The sequence below is a fragment of the Thamnophis sirtalis genome, unplaced genomic scaffold (genome assembly GCF_051295495.1).
Source record: "Thamnophis sirtalis isolate CommonGarterSnake01/CBP01778 unplaced genomic scaffold, rThaSir2_p1.2 scaffold_1, whole genome shotgun sequence".
Taxonomy (NCBI): domain Eukaryota; kingdom Metazoa; phylum Chordata; class Lepidosauria; order Squamata; family Natricidae; genus Thamnophis; species Thamnophis sirtalis.
In genome coordinates, this window is record NW_028261381.1 from 21,389,282 (window position 1) to 21,407,105 (window position 17,824).

General features: G+C 47.5%; 1 protein-coding gene across 1 annotated transcript; it reads right to left on the minus strand.

Annotated features, from left to right (window-relative positions):
* On the minus strand, positions 1-3,327 carry HOXD11 (homeobox D11). Its single transcript, XM_014074168.2, has 2 exons — positions 2,496-3,327; positions 1-1,647 (listed from the first exon to the last, which is right to left on the minus strand). The coding sequence occupies exons 1-2, from the start codon at positions 3,115-3,117 to the stop codon at positions 1,412-1,414; spliced, it is 858 nt and encodes a 285-aa protein (XP_013929643.1). The 5' UTR covers positions 3,118-3,327; the 3' UTR covers positions 1-1,411.
* Positions 3,328-17,824: the final 14,497 nt, after the last annotated feature.

Genomic DNA, 17,824 nt, shown 5'->3' on the forward strand with positions numbered 1-17,824 from the left:
TTTTCCCTTTTCTGTTTCTCTTTAAAAAAAAAAAGTCAAATTGTTTTCTCACTTGCCTCTTTTATTACACTTGTGGAAATCTCTTTCTTTTTCCCACCCAGCACAAGGTGTACAATACAGCCTAATTAAGCTGTTACAGATCCTGGGTTTTTATGGTGTTGTCTAGACAGTTCAAGGTTTTGTAAACAGCTTAAACAGGCCACAACAACAAAGTGGAGAGAAGAACCTCTACCAAATTCCTTCGGGAAAGAGAGAGAGAGAGAGAGAGAGAGAGAGAGAGAGAGAGAGAGAGAGAATAAGGGTTAGCTATTTAGTAGCAAAACAGAGAGTTCCCCAAACCTTTTATTAGTTTGTCTTTGCATGCCAATAATATGGAAGAATGCCTTTAAAAATTGCTCTCTTTAGTGCAGTTCCTCCGACCCCCCAAGAATAAGTTCAAGTTTTGGAGCTGGGAGTTTCTAAGAGTGGATTGCATCTAAGACTACAGTTGAGTGTCTCCAAACCTTACAACACGGTGAAATTTCATCTTACGACTTTACAACTGAAGTCTAATCAGGGTTTATTTTTATGAGCCCATTTTGGCTCCTGGGATAAAATACTTGCAATATTTAGTGATAACAGTAGAATGGATTTTGCACACGTACGGCTAATTCAGCCTTCAGTGTGGAAAACATTCCCCTGTCTGGATTTTCCCCCTTAAAATATAGGATCCTGGGACTAGATGCACTGGGATTCAGTTACATGTGGGCTCAGAAAGGACACAGCAGTGCTTCTTCAGCAACGGGTAATTTAGCAGATGATGGAAGTGGAAAATACAGTTTCAGCTTTACTAGCAAATCATGGGATCATCACAAAAGAAGGCGGCAGTGTCTAGTGCCTTGATATGAAAACGGAGTTCCCAATCCTCTCTAACCAGCATGAGGTTATGGATCCAATGCACATTATCTCCTTTACCCATGATATATGGTGCAAACGGACAAAATGCATTCCTGTCTCAAAGCCCAAAAGCGGGGGGAGGGGGAGAATAACCGAGGAGGCTTAAAGGATGCCTGATTTTAAAACTGTCAGAATCACACAAAGTCTCCGATTGCAGCCACGAAAAGCCAGGGAGAAAATAAAATAAATGAACGTTGGGAGTGATTTGGAGTTTGTTAAAGAAGTAAGACAACACTACAGCATTGGGATGGAGTGTTAGGTTTACCCCAGTTGCTTATAGGAGGGGTTTTGCTCTATCAATCCCGTGAGATCACCAGGAGACAAAGAAATACCACAAACCAAAATAATAATAATTAAAAAAAGAGCTTCTTAGGGTGGATATCATGTTAACCTCTAGGTTTTGTGTGCTCATAAGTCTGGTTGGATAATAAAGGGGAGATCTGTCCTTCCTCCCCCACTCTCCCCGCTTCTCCTCTCAAAATAAGGGGTTTCCTGTGAAATATTGCATACGGTCTCGGTTGAGTTTCTTTTCTTTCATCCTTCGGTTTTGGAACCAAATTTTGACTTGTCGATCTGTGAGATTCAACATTCTGGACAACTGGAGTCTTTTCTCTTTGTTGATGTACACGTTGAAGAAAAATTCCCGTTCCAGGACTCTAATCTGGTACTTGGTATAAGGACATCTCTTTTTCCGGGATCTCTGGGGGAGTGCTGAAAATGGTCAGAAAAAGAAGGAGAGGGGAGGAATGGCAGTGACAGGAGAGGCCCCATTCCAAAATCTTCATGGACAGCTAGACCGACTATTATTCCTTGGGAAACTGACTCCTTTCTCCCCTTCCCCCCAATCCAGAAGTGCTGCCCATAATTGGGGCGAAGTGCCTTGGAAAGGAAAGAAGGAAAGGCAAAGGAGAAAGAAAAGTCTTCCTGGTTCCCACTCTTATTATGTTGCTTTCTAAGGCTGAAGTCCCACTGAACTCAATGGGAATTGGTCCCAGGTGAGGACCTTTGGGCTCCTGCTTTTTCTGAATGGAAAGCGATTTGGAGGGGGTGAAAGGAACACCGTTTCTTAACTCTTTCCTCTCTTCAGCAGCCCCCTTTTACCCTATCGGGCAACCCCCCCTCCCATTTGACTGACTCCCTTTGTTGGGTTGAGTGCTTTTAATAGGCTTCGCACACATCTTCCTTCCAATCTCTTTCCAAGTTCTCCTCCCAAAAAAGGAGAAAAGAATCGAAGCCCAAACAGGTTTTATGACCGGAGAAGATGTGAAGAGTGCTAGTTAAAGTGCTTATAGAATGGAACCTGGAAAAGTTGAGACTTGAGGGACTGATGGATTGTAGCCCGCCTCTTCTCTCTCTCCCTCTCTGTCTCTGTTTCTCTGTGTGTCTCTCTGTCTCTCTTTCTCTCTCTCACTCTCTTGTCTGTCTCTCTCCCTCTTTCCCCTCTGTCTCTCTCTCTCTATTTCTCTGTCTCTCTCTGTCTTTCCATCCAACTTTCTCGACCTGGGATCCCCGCTATTGAGCAAGGAGGAAGCCGAGGGCCGGGCCACCCTCCACCTTACCTGAGCTCTGGCTTTTGGGAGTGCGGGCCTCCCCCGAGGAGGAATCCGCGTTGCCTTCGTTCCCCGCTTTCCTCTTGGGCCTGGGAAGGTGGGAGCTTGGATCGCCAGCGTCCCTCGACTCTGGCGGCGACTTGAGGTCCTTGTTGCTCTCCTTTTCTGCCTGGGTCGGGGAAGGGGCGCAGCCGCGGGCCGCCTCGTAAAACTGGTCGAAGCCCTGCGGGAGAACGCCATTCCTGCCTACCGCGCCATAGAAAGGTGCGGGATGGGTACGGCCAACGTCGTCACTTTTGAGGAAGGCGTCGCTCCTGTTGGCGGTCGGTGGTGGCAGGAAGTCCCGGCTGTGGAAGACCTCCTCGTAGTAACCCGGACTGTAAGCGCTCCGGTAAGCCCACTTGCTGCTTCCACCTCCTCCAGCGTAATCGCGGAAGGCGGCGGGCACTTCGCCCACCGGTTGCACCTGGCCGGGCAAGGCGGAGGCGTAAGACAAAGCCATTTGACAGGAAGGAGGCGGCTGGGACAGAAACGGGGTCTTGCCGGAAAAATCGGAGTGGGAGATGTAATAGGCCGAGGGGAGGTAGACCCCGGGGGTCCCGTGGCCGCCGCAGTTGTCCAAGTTACTCATGGCTGCTTCTCCACCTCCTCCTCCACCGCCGCTGGCTTCGGGGGGAGTGGAAGTAGGCGGAAGCAGCCTCCACGGAGCTGAGCTCTTCTTGGCATCTTCCGAAGCCCCATCTAGGTGCCCGCCAGGCTTTGGGCACGAGCCGCCCCGGAGAAAGGGGAAGCAATCCCGCCGCGGGCTGACGCGCAATTCATCTTGATTGATTCGAGGGCTAATTATGTCACGTGACGGAGACGATGGAGAAGCGCCCTTATAGCTACACCAGCCTCTCCTTCCTCCACCCCCACCCCACCCCCGGCCGGCTGCCTGGCTTCCTGCCCGCTCGCCTTGGCTGAAACGTCGCTCCAAGCGCTCTCTTCGCCAAGTCCCCGGCCTCTCGGCGGAGTCCAACCGCGTGCCGGCTCGCACTAATGGGATCTTTTCTAGCCCTCGAGCGCTTTCCGTCCCCCACCCTCAGCCCTTCCTCCCCTCTCCTTCCGAAGTAGAAGCAGAAAGCGACCTACAGATGATGGGGCCTGGGGTCACCTGGGCTTGCCAGCAATGCCCACAGATGCCCAGCAACGCTAAACCGGGACGTCTCTGCTACTCCCCCTCCCTCCTTTTCTCCTGTCTTTATGAACGCAAGCAGCCCCCGACCAGGCAGCCAGAGAGCCCCTAAGGCCAAAAAGGTGCCCCAGAGGAATTCTGCCCTCCCCTCCCTCCTTACTCCGCCAACCAACCCCCCTAATATCGGATTGTGGCATCTGCATTAAAAGTGACAGGCTAGCTTGTTGCTAAGCTCTTTCTTTCTCCCCTCCCCTCCCCTGGTTTGCTAAGCGCTTTCTTTCCCCCCTCCCCTCCTCTCGCTTTGCTCTGGCTCTTCCTCTGACAGCCTCGCTGGCAAGGCTTCTGGGAGAAGACAGAGTGGGGCACTTCGCCTGCTACTTCACCACTTCCCCCGCTTTTATTTTTGAAAAGGATTTCCCCAAATCTCCCTCGGGCAGAAGGATCTTCTTCTCTAAGCCTTCTGTCCGATTATTCCCTCACTCACACCTCGAGAAACATGCGCGTTTCCTACCCTCTGGGGTAGCACAAGCCAGAGAGGAAGGGTGGGTGGGGGGGTGGAGAGAGACACCCGGAATCTCTGCATGAGAGTGGCCAGATACTGAGCTCCCCTCTGAGGACTTCTGACCTTGCAGGCGAGGGGTTCTGCATCAGACATTTTAGGGTGGGTTGCAAAGGAAGATTCCTTTTGGAGAGTCAAAGGGCTGTTCTAGATCCCGCTTTCGCCGGTCAAGGTCATTCGAAGGAGAAGGTGAACAACTGTCATTTTTTAGTCATTTTTAAAAGTCATTTTATTGACATTTATAGGCCGCCCTTTTCCCTAAGGGGACTCAGGGCGGCTTACATTTCATAGGAGGGGAGTGTAAGACAGGACACAAAAGAAATGTGAATAAAGGAAAATAACCAATAAAAACACAACATTCATTCGACATTCGGGCAGGGCGAGATCCCCCTTCGGCTTTTCAATAGGGAATACAGGATCACCTTTTGTTCCCGTTTCACCTCAGTTATTTGAAACAGCCCCTGATTCTTCACCCTCTGGGCGCTCCTCCTCCCCTTGGGTGGCACATTGGAAGGAAAGAAGGAAGGAAGGAAGGAAGGAAAAGAAAGAAGGGAAAGAAATGAAGGAAGGATCAAAGGAAGGAAAGAAAGAAGGGGGAAAGGGAAAGGGAAAGAGAAAGGAAGGACGGAAGAAAGAAAGAAAGAAAGACAGACAGACTGAGCAAGCCACGGAGAAAATCCCAGCAAGAAGAGACACATTCCACAAGTCAGAATTCAAATATTTCTAGAAGTCACATCTGTTTCACTTCCTTTCTTTTCCCCATCCAACCTAATTAAGCTGCCACAATCAAATTTAACTCCAGGAGATTGCTTTGCCTTTCAAATGAAAATATATCTTTCTAAATAAGCATCTTTTTAAAGACATCAAGGTGAAAAATAATTCCAAGTGGATTTCTACATTTTCTCTCCACGTTACATCTATTTAAACACATTTGATCATACTCGAGAAAGCAACTAGCTGTTTCTTTCCCCACCTGGCTTGATTAAGCTGCCTAGTCAAGTTTAACCCCAGAAGGTTGTTTTGCCTTTCAAAACACATATTTTTTTTAAATGCATCAAACTAAAAAGTAATTCCAAATGCATTTCTACATCTTCTCTCCAAATTACAACTAACTAAATAAGTTACATCAGACTTTAGAACGCAAACTAGCTGTGATGATTCTAACAATAACAATCCAAAATATGTGGGACATTATTCATATTACAACCAAAAATCACTGCAAAAGATGGATGAGGTTTCTTTTGTTTAATATTAGCAGTATGGCGAACTAAGGAAAGAAGAAAGGGAAGGGAATTTATAAACTGTAATAACGAAAGACCCAAACCAAATTATTCTGTAGACAACTGTATAAAATTCTATGCCAGAAATTATTTGCGAGCACAGCTAATCATAGCCTGTTTTAAATGTTTTATTTAAAAAGTATTTAAGCAGATAAGCACCGTGTACCTGTATGTGTGATTATATAACATATTCCTATATACAATTATACGTATGCCACTCATATGAGTCTCCTCCGGCAAATAAATTTAATTATCATTGCTGTTATTATGTTTCCACACACCTCCCAACAGATGCCAACAGAGCTGAGCCAACAAGTGTTTTCGGTATTGTGTACATAACACATCTCAATAACCTATCAAATTAGTTGGAACACATAAATATCGCAGTTATGTAATTTAAAAAAAAACAGTCTGTGCAGAAAAGAGCAGATTAACGTTGGCAATCAAACAGAAGGAAGAATCAGAGTATTATAAGATGTGGGGACGTTTTTATCACTGGATAGAAAATGAATATAGACAAAAAAAAACCCCGAAAATTGAATAATTTGGAAAAGAACGCCGAATTATAGGGGAGGAGTTGAATTAAAAGGCAATTGAAATGTAAAGGTAAAGGGAAGGTAAAAATAGATTTAAAATGATGTAACTGTTAAATATGAGGACACAAAGATTGTACGCAGATGACACACTGTAAAGTCACTGATGTAAGGGTGGTGATGGAAAAATAAAATACAAAACTTTTCAAATAAATAAATACATAAATAAATATCGCAGGCAGACTGGCGATGCCTGGTTTCCGCAGGGGGGGGGGGAGAAACCCCCCACCCACTTCTCCTCTAGAAGAGAAGGCGAGGAGAGACAACACGGCTGGCCAAATACCTCCCAGCAGAGCCAAATCAACGCCACTTTCCTTCTTTGGAAAAGGAGGGAGGAGGGAGATATCCTGGGTCTCAAGGCGGTCCGGTCTCCCTTCAAGGCTTAGCCGTAGAGCACAGCCGCCTGCTCCCTTGGAAACCTCCACCTCGGGCGCCCCTTGGATCCAACCAACACCTGAGATTCGACCACCGCCGAGCATCTCCCCGCAACGACAACCCAAAGGGGCTCAGTCTCACCTCTCGCTTTTTCCAAGGAGCAGCATTTGGGGTTCTGCTTCTGCTGTCAAGGGACGCATCCTCCACCACCACCGTCTCCCAAACCGGCGCGGCGCAGCTAAAATGGCCCCTGTAGTCCAAAATCCGCCAACAGCGAAGGCTGGGTGTTTCTTGGGGGGGTTTAACAATCCTCTCCGATCATCTCCGGACTAAACCCATGAAAAAACCTTGGCGACGGTCCTACCAGGACCTCTTTCTCATTCTACCTTCCCCCTCCCTCACCCATAAAACCCGGGCACCGACAGCTCAGCCCAGAAACCGACCCGAAGCTCAAAGCCAAACCCGCCGAGAGACTTACGCTTCTGCAGCTGCAAGCGAACCAGGTCCCACCATTTCAAGTTCAAGGACGTGCGGCTACCATTTGCTCGCCAGAAGGAAAAAAAGGGGGGAAAAGAACAGGGCGGGCGCGGCAGTGATCAGAGCAAAGAGGGAGCAAAAAAGCTCCCCCCCCCTTCTCTCTTTCTCTTTTTTCCCATCCCAAAAGCCGAGGAACCGACCGCAAGCAGCGGGGATCTTCCCGGTGGCTCAGACCTCCCGAACTGCAAGAAGCGGCTGACTCGCTTCGGGATTCGGCCGCCTCTTAATAAATACCATCCCTGCGCCCCCTCCCTCTTCCCCCCCCCTCCCCGCTCCTCATCCGCTGCGAAGGAGCGCTCGGGGTAGCGTCGCTGCGGAGACGTTACCGTTTGCCGTCTTGGAAGCCTGCCGAGGTGAGGTGAGGCGAGCGGCAGCTCCGAAGAGCCTCCGGGGCAAAGAGCGGGAACGAGTCGCCCAGCTGTTGAGGAAGGGAGCGCTGGCTCCCGTCCCCGCGCTTCGCCTGGAGGAGGAGGAGGAGAGGGAGGAAAAGCAGAAGCAGCAACATTGTCGGTGCCACCCAAGATAAGGCACTAACTTGACCTTAACTTTGTTATGGCGAACGTGAACAGACACTGTCTGGCATCTCTCGTAAAAGCTTGACTGGAGAAACGATCCTGCGTCGTTTCATTTATGGCCGCTTCAGGTCTGCCTCTCTCCTGCCTGTCAAAGTTTGGTTATTTATGCGCTTTTCGGAAGCACAAAAGCGCGCCCGCCGCCGCCGCCGCGGAAAGACAATCCCACCAACCTGCCCTCCCTTTCGCCTTATCAAAGTCTCGGGGACGGCACCAGCGGCCGCGGCTCAGCCTATCAGAGAGAAGGGCAGCGCCTTCCACGCCAGCCAGATGCGGATTCAGGGGAGAAGAGCGTTTGGCGCGCGCCCGTGTCTGCTGCCTGACAAACCAGCTTGGGCGTGGTTATTATTATTTTTTTGCCTCGGGGTGCGCGCTCCGTGCGCCCTCCCTGTCCCCCCCCCCGCACGCGCGGGCATGCTTATGTGCACACTAGCAACAAAAAACCCAGAAATCCAACAGGCCACGCCACACCCGCGGGGGCTCACTCAGACCCGACGGTTGCAAACTGGGCTCGAGTCCAAATTTATTTAAAAAAAACAAAAAACCGGAGAAGATAATTATCCCCTTGCCCAATTAAGAAACCACCCGCAATATTTTTGAAACGAAACAGAACACACACACACACACTCTGGTCTGTGTAAGGGAAGGCTTCCATAAGACCTTTTCCGTGTCTGTGTCTGTGTCTCTCTCTCTGTGTGTGTGTGTGTGTGGCTGGTGGGGGGGGAGGCCTCTGTGTTTTATAACGGAGCTTTCATTGGAGTGAAGAATTGCAAGGGCTTCATTTGTGGTAACCGAGGAGAAATTGATTTAAAGTTGGTGAAGAAGAACGAATCCCTGTAGACGTGAATATCTGAGTTCAGAGGGATGTTTGTACTACATTCGTCAGGATTATATGAAATCTATGGTTGTAATAAAAGAAAAGGAAAAAAAATGTATTGAAAATACCGAGAAACGGACTGTCAATTTATCTAACAACTAGCTATCTTTCTATCTCTAAATTAGCCCTAAATAATCTAGGATTATTATCTTTCACATGCTTGCCATCGCCCACAGAAATATGAATGTCAAATGTCCCTGGGTGTGATACAGAAAAAAACATTTTATATCCTTGATGAATTAAGGTTGCGTATGTATTTCACTGTCTTAATCGAAATAAACATATCGACAAAGCACCTAGTATATATACCAGACAAAGCGCTGTTTCTGCTTCTTTCTTATTTTTATTTAGTTTAAGGATAAATATTGGTAAGGATTAATATTTCAAAAAGACAATCCCCACAAACAGCGCAGGAATAATTACACTAAATAAATAATACGTTGAAGCAACTGTATTTTTCTACAGCGATAACTTGTAGAAACGAACGAAAGGACTCATTGGTTTTATGGTGTACAGGCTAATATGAAAAAGTGCTTGGTTTTTAACGGCTTTAATGCATTACTAAAACATTGAGACCTATTGTGCCCTCGGTAGCATAGCAGAAAATGTATTCTATAAAATTTAGAGGAAATGGGTATGAATCTTGTTCTTGGAATTCAACTATTTGCAGATTTTGGAATGGGTTTTTTTGAGGTCTGTGTATTTTAAAAATCATTAAATATTTAGACTATAATAATAATATGAAATTAAATACCGCAGTATTTGTGTTTTCCCTTTAGACGTTTGCAGTATTTTTAAGCAAGGTTTGTAAAAGACTATAACCACTATTCATTTACTGACGAAACTCACTTTTTTTTTAAAAAAAAGAATTATATTTCAGAAAGAGTGACTATAACCACTAATTCCACATTAAATAAAATAATAGATGCCTTCACACATGACATATCACTGTTATCATTATAATTTACTGGTTTAAATTCAAATACATCTCAGCACGGATGTGGCATAGTGTTAAATTGATTCTTCAAATTAAATTAAGATTTAATATGTAGATTAATATAAATCATCTACTATTTCTCCTTTTAGGTAGATCCCAGGGATTTTTTTTTCTTACAGAAGGCGTTGGTAGAATTTTTTTTTTTAATCGTGAAATTTCAGAATAGAAATATTGTCTGAAGGGAAAGGACTGCAATCTTACTGCACAAAACCTTTTGTTCTCTTTTGTGGGAGAAAGGCTAGAATGCATTCCCGATGCTTAACATTTAAAATAATCCCGCTCATATGTTGTCGTTTAGAAAACGACGCAAGCCGATTTTTAGGATGAGCCATCAAAGCACACAGGATTCTTCTGACCTCTGCGCCTGGGAGCCCCTTGAATTAACTGGAAGCTTCCAAACTGCAGAGACGGAATGAGGGTGGGGGGGGGAGGGGAGGGGAAGCCGGACTGGGGAGACCGAAGGTTTTGTTTTGTGTGTGTGTTTGGCCTGCCCGTTGTCTGTAGCTTCGGGGACAAGGCCAAAGTCAAGCTAAGCCACGAAGGGACGGCCTGTGGGAAGGAAAGGCGGGAGTGCAAAGCTCAAGGGCAGCGGTTGGGGAAGCGAAAGAAAACTTGGGAAAAACCAACAGCAGGCTTCGCTCCTCGCATGACAAAGCGATTTGGCCAGCGGGACCGGTGTGTGTGTGTGTGTGTGTGTATGTGAGCGTGCGCGCGCGTTGTTTGTGTGTGAGAGAAAGAATGAAGGACGCACTTTATAAAAGAAGCAAAACGTGAAATAAGGAAGAGCGTCGGAGCCTCTTTCTTCTAAATGAAGAAAAAATGAATTTGTCCTTGACAATGGGTGGAATACTGTTTTATGTCTAAGTATATTCAACCCTGTTATATGGCTGCAGTATTACCATTACCCGTCTCTTTTCCCCGCCCTTGCCAGGGATGTTTCTAGGGAATGACAATCTCTTCCCCCATCCCCAACACTCTTTCTCACACACACATTCATCCCACCCAACAGGGATGACTTAACGCCCGGCGTTTTTTCTATTTAAAAGGGGCCAGGTTGGGGTTTAGGAGACACGGGCAGAGTCCGGCGGACTGACAGGAACAGCGGAGGTTGCGAATCACCGACAGCAGTAGAAGGAAAACTCCGGAACAGACCCAGGGATGGCAAAGAGTTTTTCATCTCCCCGGCCCCGCTCCGACGAAGCTCCGATACCCAAAACGTTCTTAGAAATACGGATTTCGATTCCGATTGCGGGGAAGGGCTTGCGCGGAGGAGCCAGCAAGCGGAGGGCTCTGAGAGAGGGGCAGCGCTGGAATTCCAAAGATTGAACTGCTTCTCGATCGAAGGAAGCCGGTTCGGTTTGGCAGAGGTTTAGCGACCGGGATTTTCCCCAGGAAGCACGGGAAGAAAGGCAAGTAGGCTTCTAGCGCCCGCCGCCCTCCTTCCTCTGCCAAAAGGGGGAAAAGGTATTTTCTCTCCTTCTGAAGCCGTAGAGAAACTGAAAAGGGAAGGCGGTATGCGAGGGTGGTACCGGCTCGCCGGCTCCTGGAAAAAGAAATGGCAGATTAAGCGGAAACGGGGAAGGGATGGTCACGTGACATCCCTGAAGGCCTCAGGTCGCCCCCCGTAAAGCCAGAATAAAGCGCAATTCCAGCAGGCAAACAGCGGAGGTGCTGAACCAAATACCCGGATTGCAAATAATCTGCGCAAATTTGAGTGTAGTGGTGGTGGTGCGATTGTTGCTTCTGCAAAATGCTTTGATTTTTTGGGGGGGATGGGCACCGGGAGTAATGGCGGATTAAGGCTGACTGGTGCCCTAAACACTGACAAATAGGGGTGTCCCCCCCTCCTTTGTATATATACTGCACAAATCTTCATTGGTTTTTTTCTTTCTATCTCAACTTTGTGGTGCCCCCTTTGGGCCTAGTGCCATAAGCACGTGCTTAGCCAGCTTAATGGTTAATACACCACTGATTGGAAGATTGAGAAATGGAAAACCAGAGCTTCGTCGCCTTCTGTAAAAGAAACCGGGAGTCCCAGATTCCCCCCCCCCCCGACTGCCAGTCGGTTCCAGCAAACCCGTCTCTCACGCACTCTTTTTATCCTTCTGTCCGTTTCGTTTCTTCTCCTGGGAATTCAAGGCGGGGTTGGAGGCGGGTGGCAAATCGGTGGAAGAAAAATCGTAGAGAAGGCCCGCATTTCTTTCTTTTTCTTCTCTTCCTCATCTTTTCTTTCTGAGAAAGGCGAACGCGGCCAACAGGGCGTGATCTTGGATCCCTTCTAAATCCCCCCACCCCTGGTAAAGAGAAGAGAGAGGGTAGGAAAGCGAAGGGAAGAAGAGGTAAAGAGTAGGGGAGATGACAGGGAAGTAGAGAAGGGAAAGGAGAGGAGGAAAAAAGAAAGGAGAGAAGGAGAGAAGAAGGGAGGGAGAGAAGGAAGGAAGAAGTAGGGGTGTTGTAAAATACGATGGGTGTATGGGGTGACAGAAAAGCAATCTTGATTATAGTGTTAATTGTAGGGGAGAAAATTGCTATAAACGTTAAAAGATAACACACTTTAATAATTATAGTTATGAAATTGTATATTCGTGAATGTATGTATGAGAAACAAAAATAAACTTTTTTTTTTAAAAAAGGAAATAAATCTCCACACCACGAATGGAACGGTTCTGGGGACTGGTTGCTCGAAGCTCCAGAAGGAAGCTCCACCGCGCAGCCCCTCCGGGTGATAAGGGCTGCCAAGCTCCTAATCACGTTGGCATGTCGCCGGCGTCGCTTCTACACCCTCCCTCCCGTTCTGGAACCAAAGCTTCACTCTCTGGTCGCCAAAACCGAGTCTGCGAGAGGATTCTCTCCTTTGCTGTCGACTGCTAAACTCCTCCAGGAGGAGCGGGGTCTTCCAGTTTGATCCTCCGCCTCTTGGTGTAAGGCGCCGTTTCCTTTGCGCTTTCCTCGCCCAACACCCAAGACAGGCCTGCAACAGACAGGGCCAGGGGTCGAGGTTTCCAGAAGGAACCGTCTCCCAGCCTGCCGCCGGTGAGCCCTCAGGAGAGCTGCCCAGGAGGCGAAAAAGCCGGATCTGAGAAACAGGAAGGGAGCAGGGACCGCAGGCCTCCGGATGAAAGCCGTTTATAGCCACGCCAATACAGTTTTCTCGGGGCTTAAGGCCACCGGAGTAGTAGTATGCGCTCCCTGATACGGATCATGGGATGAGGATTCCCAACCCTTTCCTCAAAGATGCACATTTCTCGAAATCGGGCGCTCCTAAAGGTTGGCTCGGGACATCGGCGGGGTTGAAACCCGACCCGCCTGGAGTCTGGCATCGGGGGCGGCGCTGCCGGGCTGGAAGTCAAAGCAAACAAATATGTTAATGGATTTGGGTGCCTTTGAACGTACCGTCGTGCAGGCAAGGTCGCCGGTCAGGCTGGGCAGTCTTGAGTGGTAGCGCCAGGTTCAAGTTGACGGCTTGCTGAAGATCTACCGTGGAAGCCCGGAACGCGCAGGACCGACCTCCCAAAAAGAACCGCCGCTGGCCACCCCTGCAGCTCCCGGGGAGGGGAATCTACCGCCCATCGCCATCTCCTCGCCGTGATTTTCAGACAAAGCTTCGCAGTTCCTTTGTCGATCGTTTTTCTCCGGGTTTAGCGCTCTTCGGTGAACGGCGAAGGCCTCGGATATCCGGACGGGTTTTTTCGCTGCTTGCGAGAAACGGAGGTGCGAGAGAAGTTCGGCCGCTGGGCCGAAGTAAAGCGGACAAAGCATGGATAGCGTGGATGGGCCGGACCTTCACCAGAGGCCGCGAGCGCCCTTCCAAACCCTGGAATTCTGCGCACGAGGCAGGGCAGGGGAAGTAGAAGGAGTTGGTATCCGAGGGCAAGATCGAGAGGGGAGGCCGCACAGCCGAGGTCTCCTGGTCGGATGCTGCAATGGCCCTGCAAGGGAAGAGCTTGAAGGCGGCCCCCGATTCCTTAACATCCAAGAAGGGAGCCTAACGTTCCCAACCTTCTCGCCAACTCCCACTTCTGCCGCCGTCGCCTGGAACGCCACCTGTAACGGCTCTTTTGCAGAGGTTCTACAAGAAACATGGTGAGGGGCCACAGTGCCTTGAAGAGGAAGAGGAGGGGGAGGATACTGGCCCAGAGAGAGGGAAAGGGAGGGAAAGAGAAGGGACATTTCCAGCACAAGGATAAACGAATTGGGGGGGGGGGATGCCTTGGTGGGGAAGATGGTGCTGTAGACCCTCCTCTTTGCCCCTCCCCGCCACCCTGGTCTGGTTTCAAGAGTCGCCTTGAGATTTGAGAAGTTTATTTATATGCCGCCCTTTTCCCTGGGGGGACTCAGGGCGGCTTACAACTCGAAAAAGGGGGGGAAAACAAACATTTAACACGTAGGACAATACGTCATTAAAAAAACACAACATTCATACCATTCGGGTGGGTTACAGTCTTTAGCCTTGCACAAAGCGAAACATTTTCCTGTCGTCTTTGCCCTCAACTAAACCCCGTTCTATTTCGGACTACACCGTGGCTTCTCCTGGAATTCTTCCAAAGTTAATAAGAACTGTGGATCCCTTCCTCCAGACCCCGTTCTGCCCTGATTGGGCCAATACGTGTGCCACTGCACACGGGCCCTCCAGGAGGTAGAGAACGGTGGCTGTCTTGGTTCATTTAGAATTTGAACTTGGCAGCAACGTATCTACGCAAGGCTGCTATCCGGCTTGCTGCAAAATGCAAACGGGTTGTGCTTTTGTGAGTGTGCAAAGGAACTGCAACCGGAAGGCGAGTTTCTAGTGGTTTGCGGAAGATTTTACAGATAGCCCGGCGAAACCGAAACGCATGCAAATCGAAAAGCTGCTTGTAAACCAACCAAAGATCACTCCATCTTTACATATCATTGCTGACTATAATTGCGGATTATTAATACAAACTGTTCCGCGATAAGGGAGATCGCTCGCCATTGATAACGTATACACACACACAAAAACAAACAAAACCTCGCTTTATACTTACGCTGAAATACCCAGACCAGTTTCTCCGGGTGGAAATTTCACTGTTCCTTTTATTATGAAACCGACATCAGCAGAATGAAGCCTTAAAGGTTCTTGACGATGTAGCATTACATTTTTTTTTCTTTTTCTTTCCAGGATGTCCTTTAACACGGCGCGCTATGCTGTTGAATATTATTTCTCTCGATGGGTGTATGCATTCTTTCCAATGAGTTTTAAGTACTTTGTGTATATACATTCCTTTAAAAGTCGTTGGGCGTCGTTTAGAATCTTTCTAAACGGCGGTGGAAAATAGCCATCTTACTAAGAATCCCCGCCGGCTCCAGACTTCCCTAATCGTTTCTCTGGGACACTAAACTTTAGTGTCCAGACTGTGTTTCTGCCAATCACTACACTAAGAGACCCGGGATTCTTACCCTGAGCCAAGAGGTTGCAGAAGAAAACGCGGCGTCCTTTCGTTTGGAAAACAAATTAAGCCAAATTATTAATAGAGGGTGTTGTAATATGGCTCCTTGTGTAGGTGTGTGTCCTCCATGGCCTAGTTCATATTAAGGCCTGCAGAGCCATGCTGAATCACACAGGAGACAACTGGCTCCGAGAAAGCCATAACAACCTGATAGTGAATAACATAACATTCTGAGATGTGCTCTACCATTGACGTCCAGGATTTGACCATATATAGAGAGAACTTTCCTGAAGCAGTAGATTAGAAATTGTACTTTTACAGGTTGTTTTGTATCACATGCTATTTGCTCCTCCTGCCTTTGTTCTATCCCAATAAAAGGGGCTACCAGACCCCCAATCTGGGTCGCTCCATCCCGAGAAAATTTGTCTCCTGTCTTTTCTCAAACATTGGCTTCATGGGCGAACAGCGGAAACTTCACAAGAGGGAAATGGAAAATCGCCTTTACCCCATTCCCGACTCTTCCCAAAATTAAGGGTAGAAATATACTGCGGATTTCTTCAGCAGGGAGACTAGAAGGGACACTGGGGGGGGGGGAAATTAAGAGAATCTCCATTTTTTTTTCTCCCGTTTTTCGCTCCCTTTCGGTTCTCTACTTCTAAGTAAATCGTCTAACCCGCCTTGGAAGGTAATCAGCAGGCAATCTCGGTTGAAGAAGGAACAGATCCCAACTGATTTTTTTTTAAATCCTCAAAGAAGGATTTTAAAGATCATACGCAGGAAAAGCGGGCCTAAGCAGATAAAGAACGCGGCCGAAGTATTGTTGGGGAAAATGCCTCCCATGCTTTCTGAAATGTCCACAGACGCCTTGGGCGATTTCTCTCTCCAAAGGCGACCAGATGTTAAACCGATAGAAAGGAAGTATCCTCGGCTGAAACCGACTGGAAAATGTTCAGCAAATAGGACTGGATCGGGCCAGGCCTTGGCGGTTGGTGGTCAAAATTGCAGACAGGAAGCGCGGAAGGACTCAGCGTTCCACGCACCGAGCCTTGGTTGAGCCGTTTGTCAAAAGCCTCAACCTGCGGCCTTTCCGACGGGTTGGTGGTCAACCCCGACGAGTCCATCAGGCTGATGGAAGCGATTATACCAACTCCTATTAAATACCGTACAGCAAACGGGAATACGGAGTGTGGTGTTCGTATTGTCACATGTGGTGGACATGTACAAAAGCGAAAAAATACTGGGCAAGAATTCGAATGTGGTTGACCAGCAACACATTGACTTTAAAACCTGGATTGTTCTTGTTGGGTATCTTACCAGGGAAATATAGCAAAAAAAATGTATAACTGTGGCTAGAATTGTATTTGCACAAAATTGGAAAGCTGAAGAAATCCCTAAAGATGAACATGTGATTAAGAAAATATTAGACTATGCAGAAATGAGTAGATTAACACTAGCAATTAAAGGAAGGGCAGAATCTGATTATTACAATATCTGGGGGTTATTTTATCATTGGTTAGAAAATGAATATGGATTAAAAAGTATAAAACTTAATAATTCGGGAAGAATTATTTTATAATAATAAATTTATATTATTATTTTATAATAATAAATTTATATTATTATTTTATAATAATAAATTTTATAAGGAGATATGCTAAGTTGTAATATTAAAATAAGAACAGATGTATATAAAACGTTTGCTGGTTAAGGTATAACTATTATGACACAAAAAAAATTGTACTCAGACAACACACTGATTGAGGAACGATGAAATGTTTGTTTTAAAAGAAAAAAAATACAAAAAAATTACCTTACAGCAAATTGTCCATGTTTTGGCTGGTCGGCGTGGTGGTGGTGGGTTTTTTTCCTCCGCCGTTTCTCAAAGCCCAGAGATTCGCTGGAGTGCCTTTCTTGAGAAATGAGGCAGCTTTCCAGATGGGCCTTTGAGAAAACCCTAGCGCTAAATCTACGACTTCCTTTTGAGCCTCAGAAGTTCGCTGTGTCTTTCGTCCCCACCCCCCCACCCCGTCCCTCAGACCTCCGTGAACACCGAGGCTCCGATCCTGCGCTCCAGCTGGCCCTCGGTGCTTGTTGAATTGAGGTCCTCTGAGTGAACCTGGCTTTAAAACCCCGCTTTTCTCCTTTTATTGTTGTTGTTAGTTGCGACCCCTTGGCAAACATTCCTCCAGGCCTTCCCGTCCTCTACCATCCTCTGGAGTCCATTTAAGCTCACGCCTACTGCTTTGGTGACTCCATCCAGCCACCTCACTCTCTGTCCTCCCCTTCTTCTTTTGCCCTCCATCTTTCCACCGAGTCCTTCCTTCTCGTTAGGTGGCCAAATTATTTGAGTTTCATCTCCAGGACCTGGCCTTCTAAAGAGCAGTCAGGGTTGATCTCCTCTAGGACTGACCGGTTTGATAGCTTTGCAGTCCAATAGCAATAGCAATAGCAATAGCAATAGCAATAGCAATAGCAGTTAGACTTATATAGCGCTTCAGCCCTCTCTAAGCGGTTTACAGAGTCAGCATATCGCCCCCACAGTCTGGGTCCTCATTTCACCCACCTCGGAAGGATGGAAGGCTGAGTCAACCTTGAGCCGGTGAGATTTGAACCGCTGAACTGCAAATAACAGTCAGCTGAAGTGGCTGCACTCTAACCACTGCGCCACCTCGGCTCCAAGGGACTCGCAGGGGTCTTCTCCACCACCATAGTTTCAAACTTTTTTTTCCTGGGAAATACACAAACACTCTGAACTCAGACCAATCCTCGCCTTTTAAATGGGGTTGGCCTTACTTTTCTATCTTTATTTATAACCCGTGTTTTCTATCTGGCATTTCAAGGGCCTCACATTATCTTTATTATTATTACCACCAGCGCTAGATGTAGGGGGCAATCATTCAAAAGGCATTTCTTTGACAGAACAACGCATTGCTGCTGAGTGTTTGGGACATGAGGTGGAACCCAGC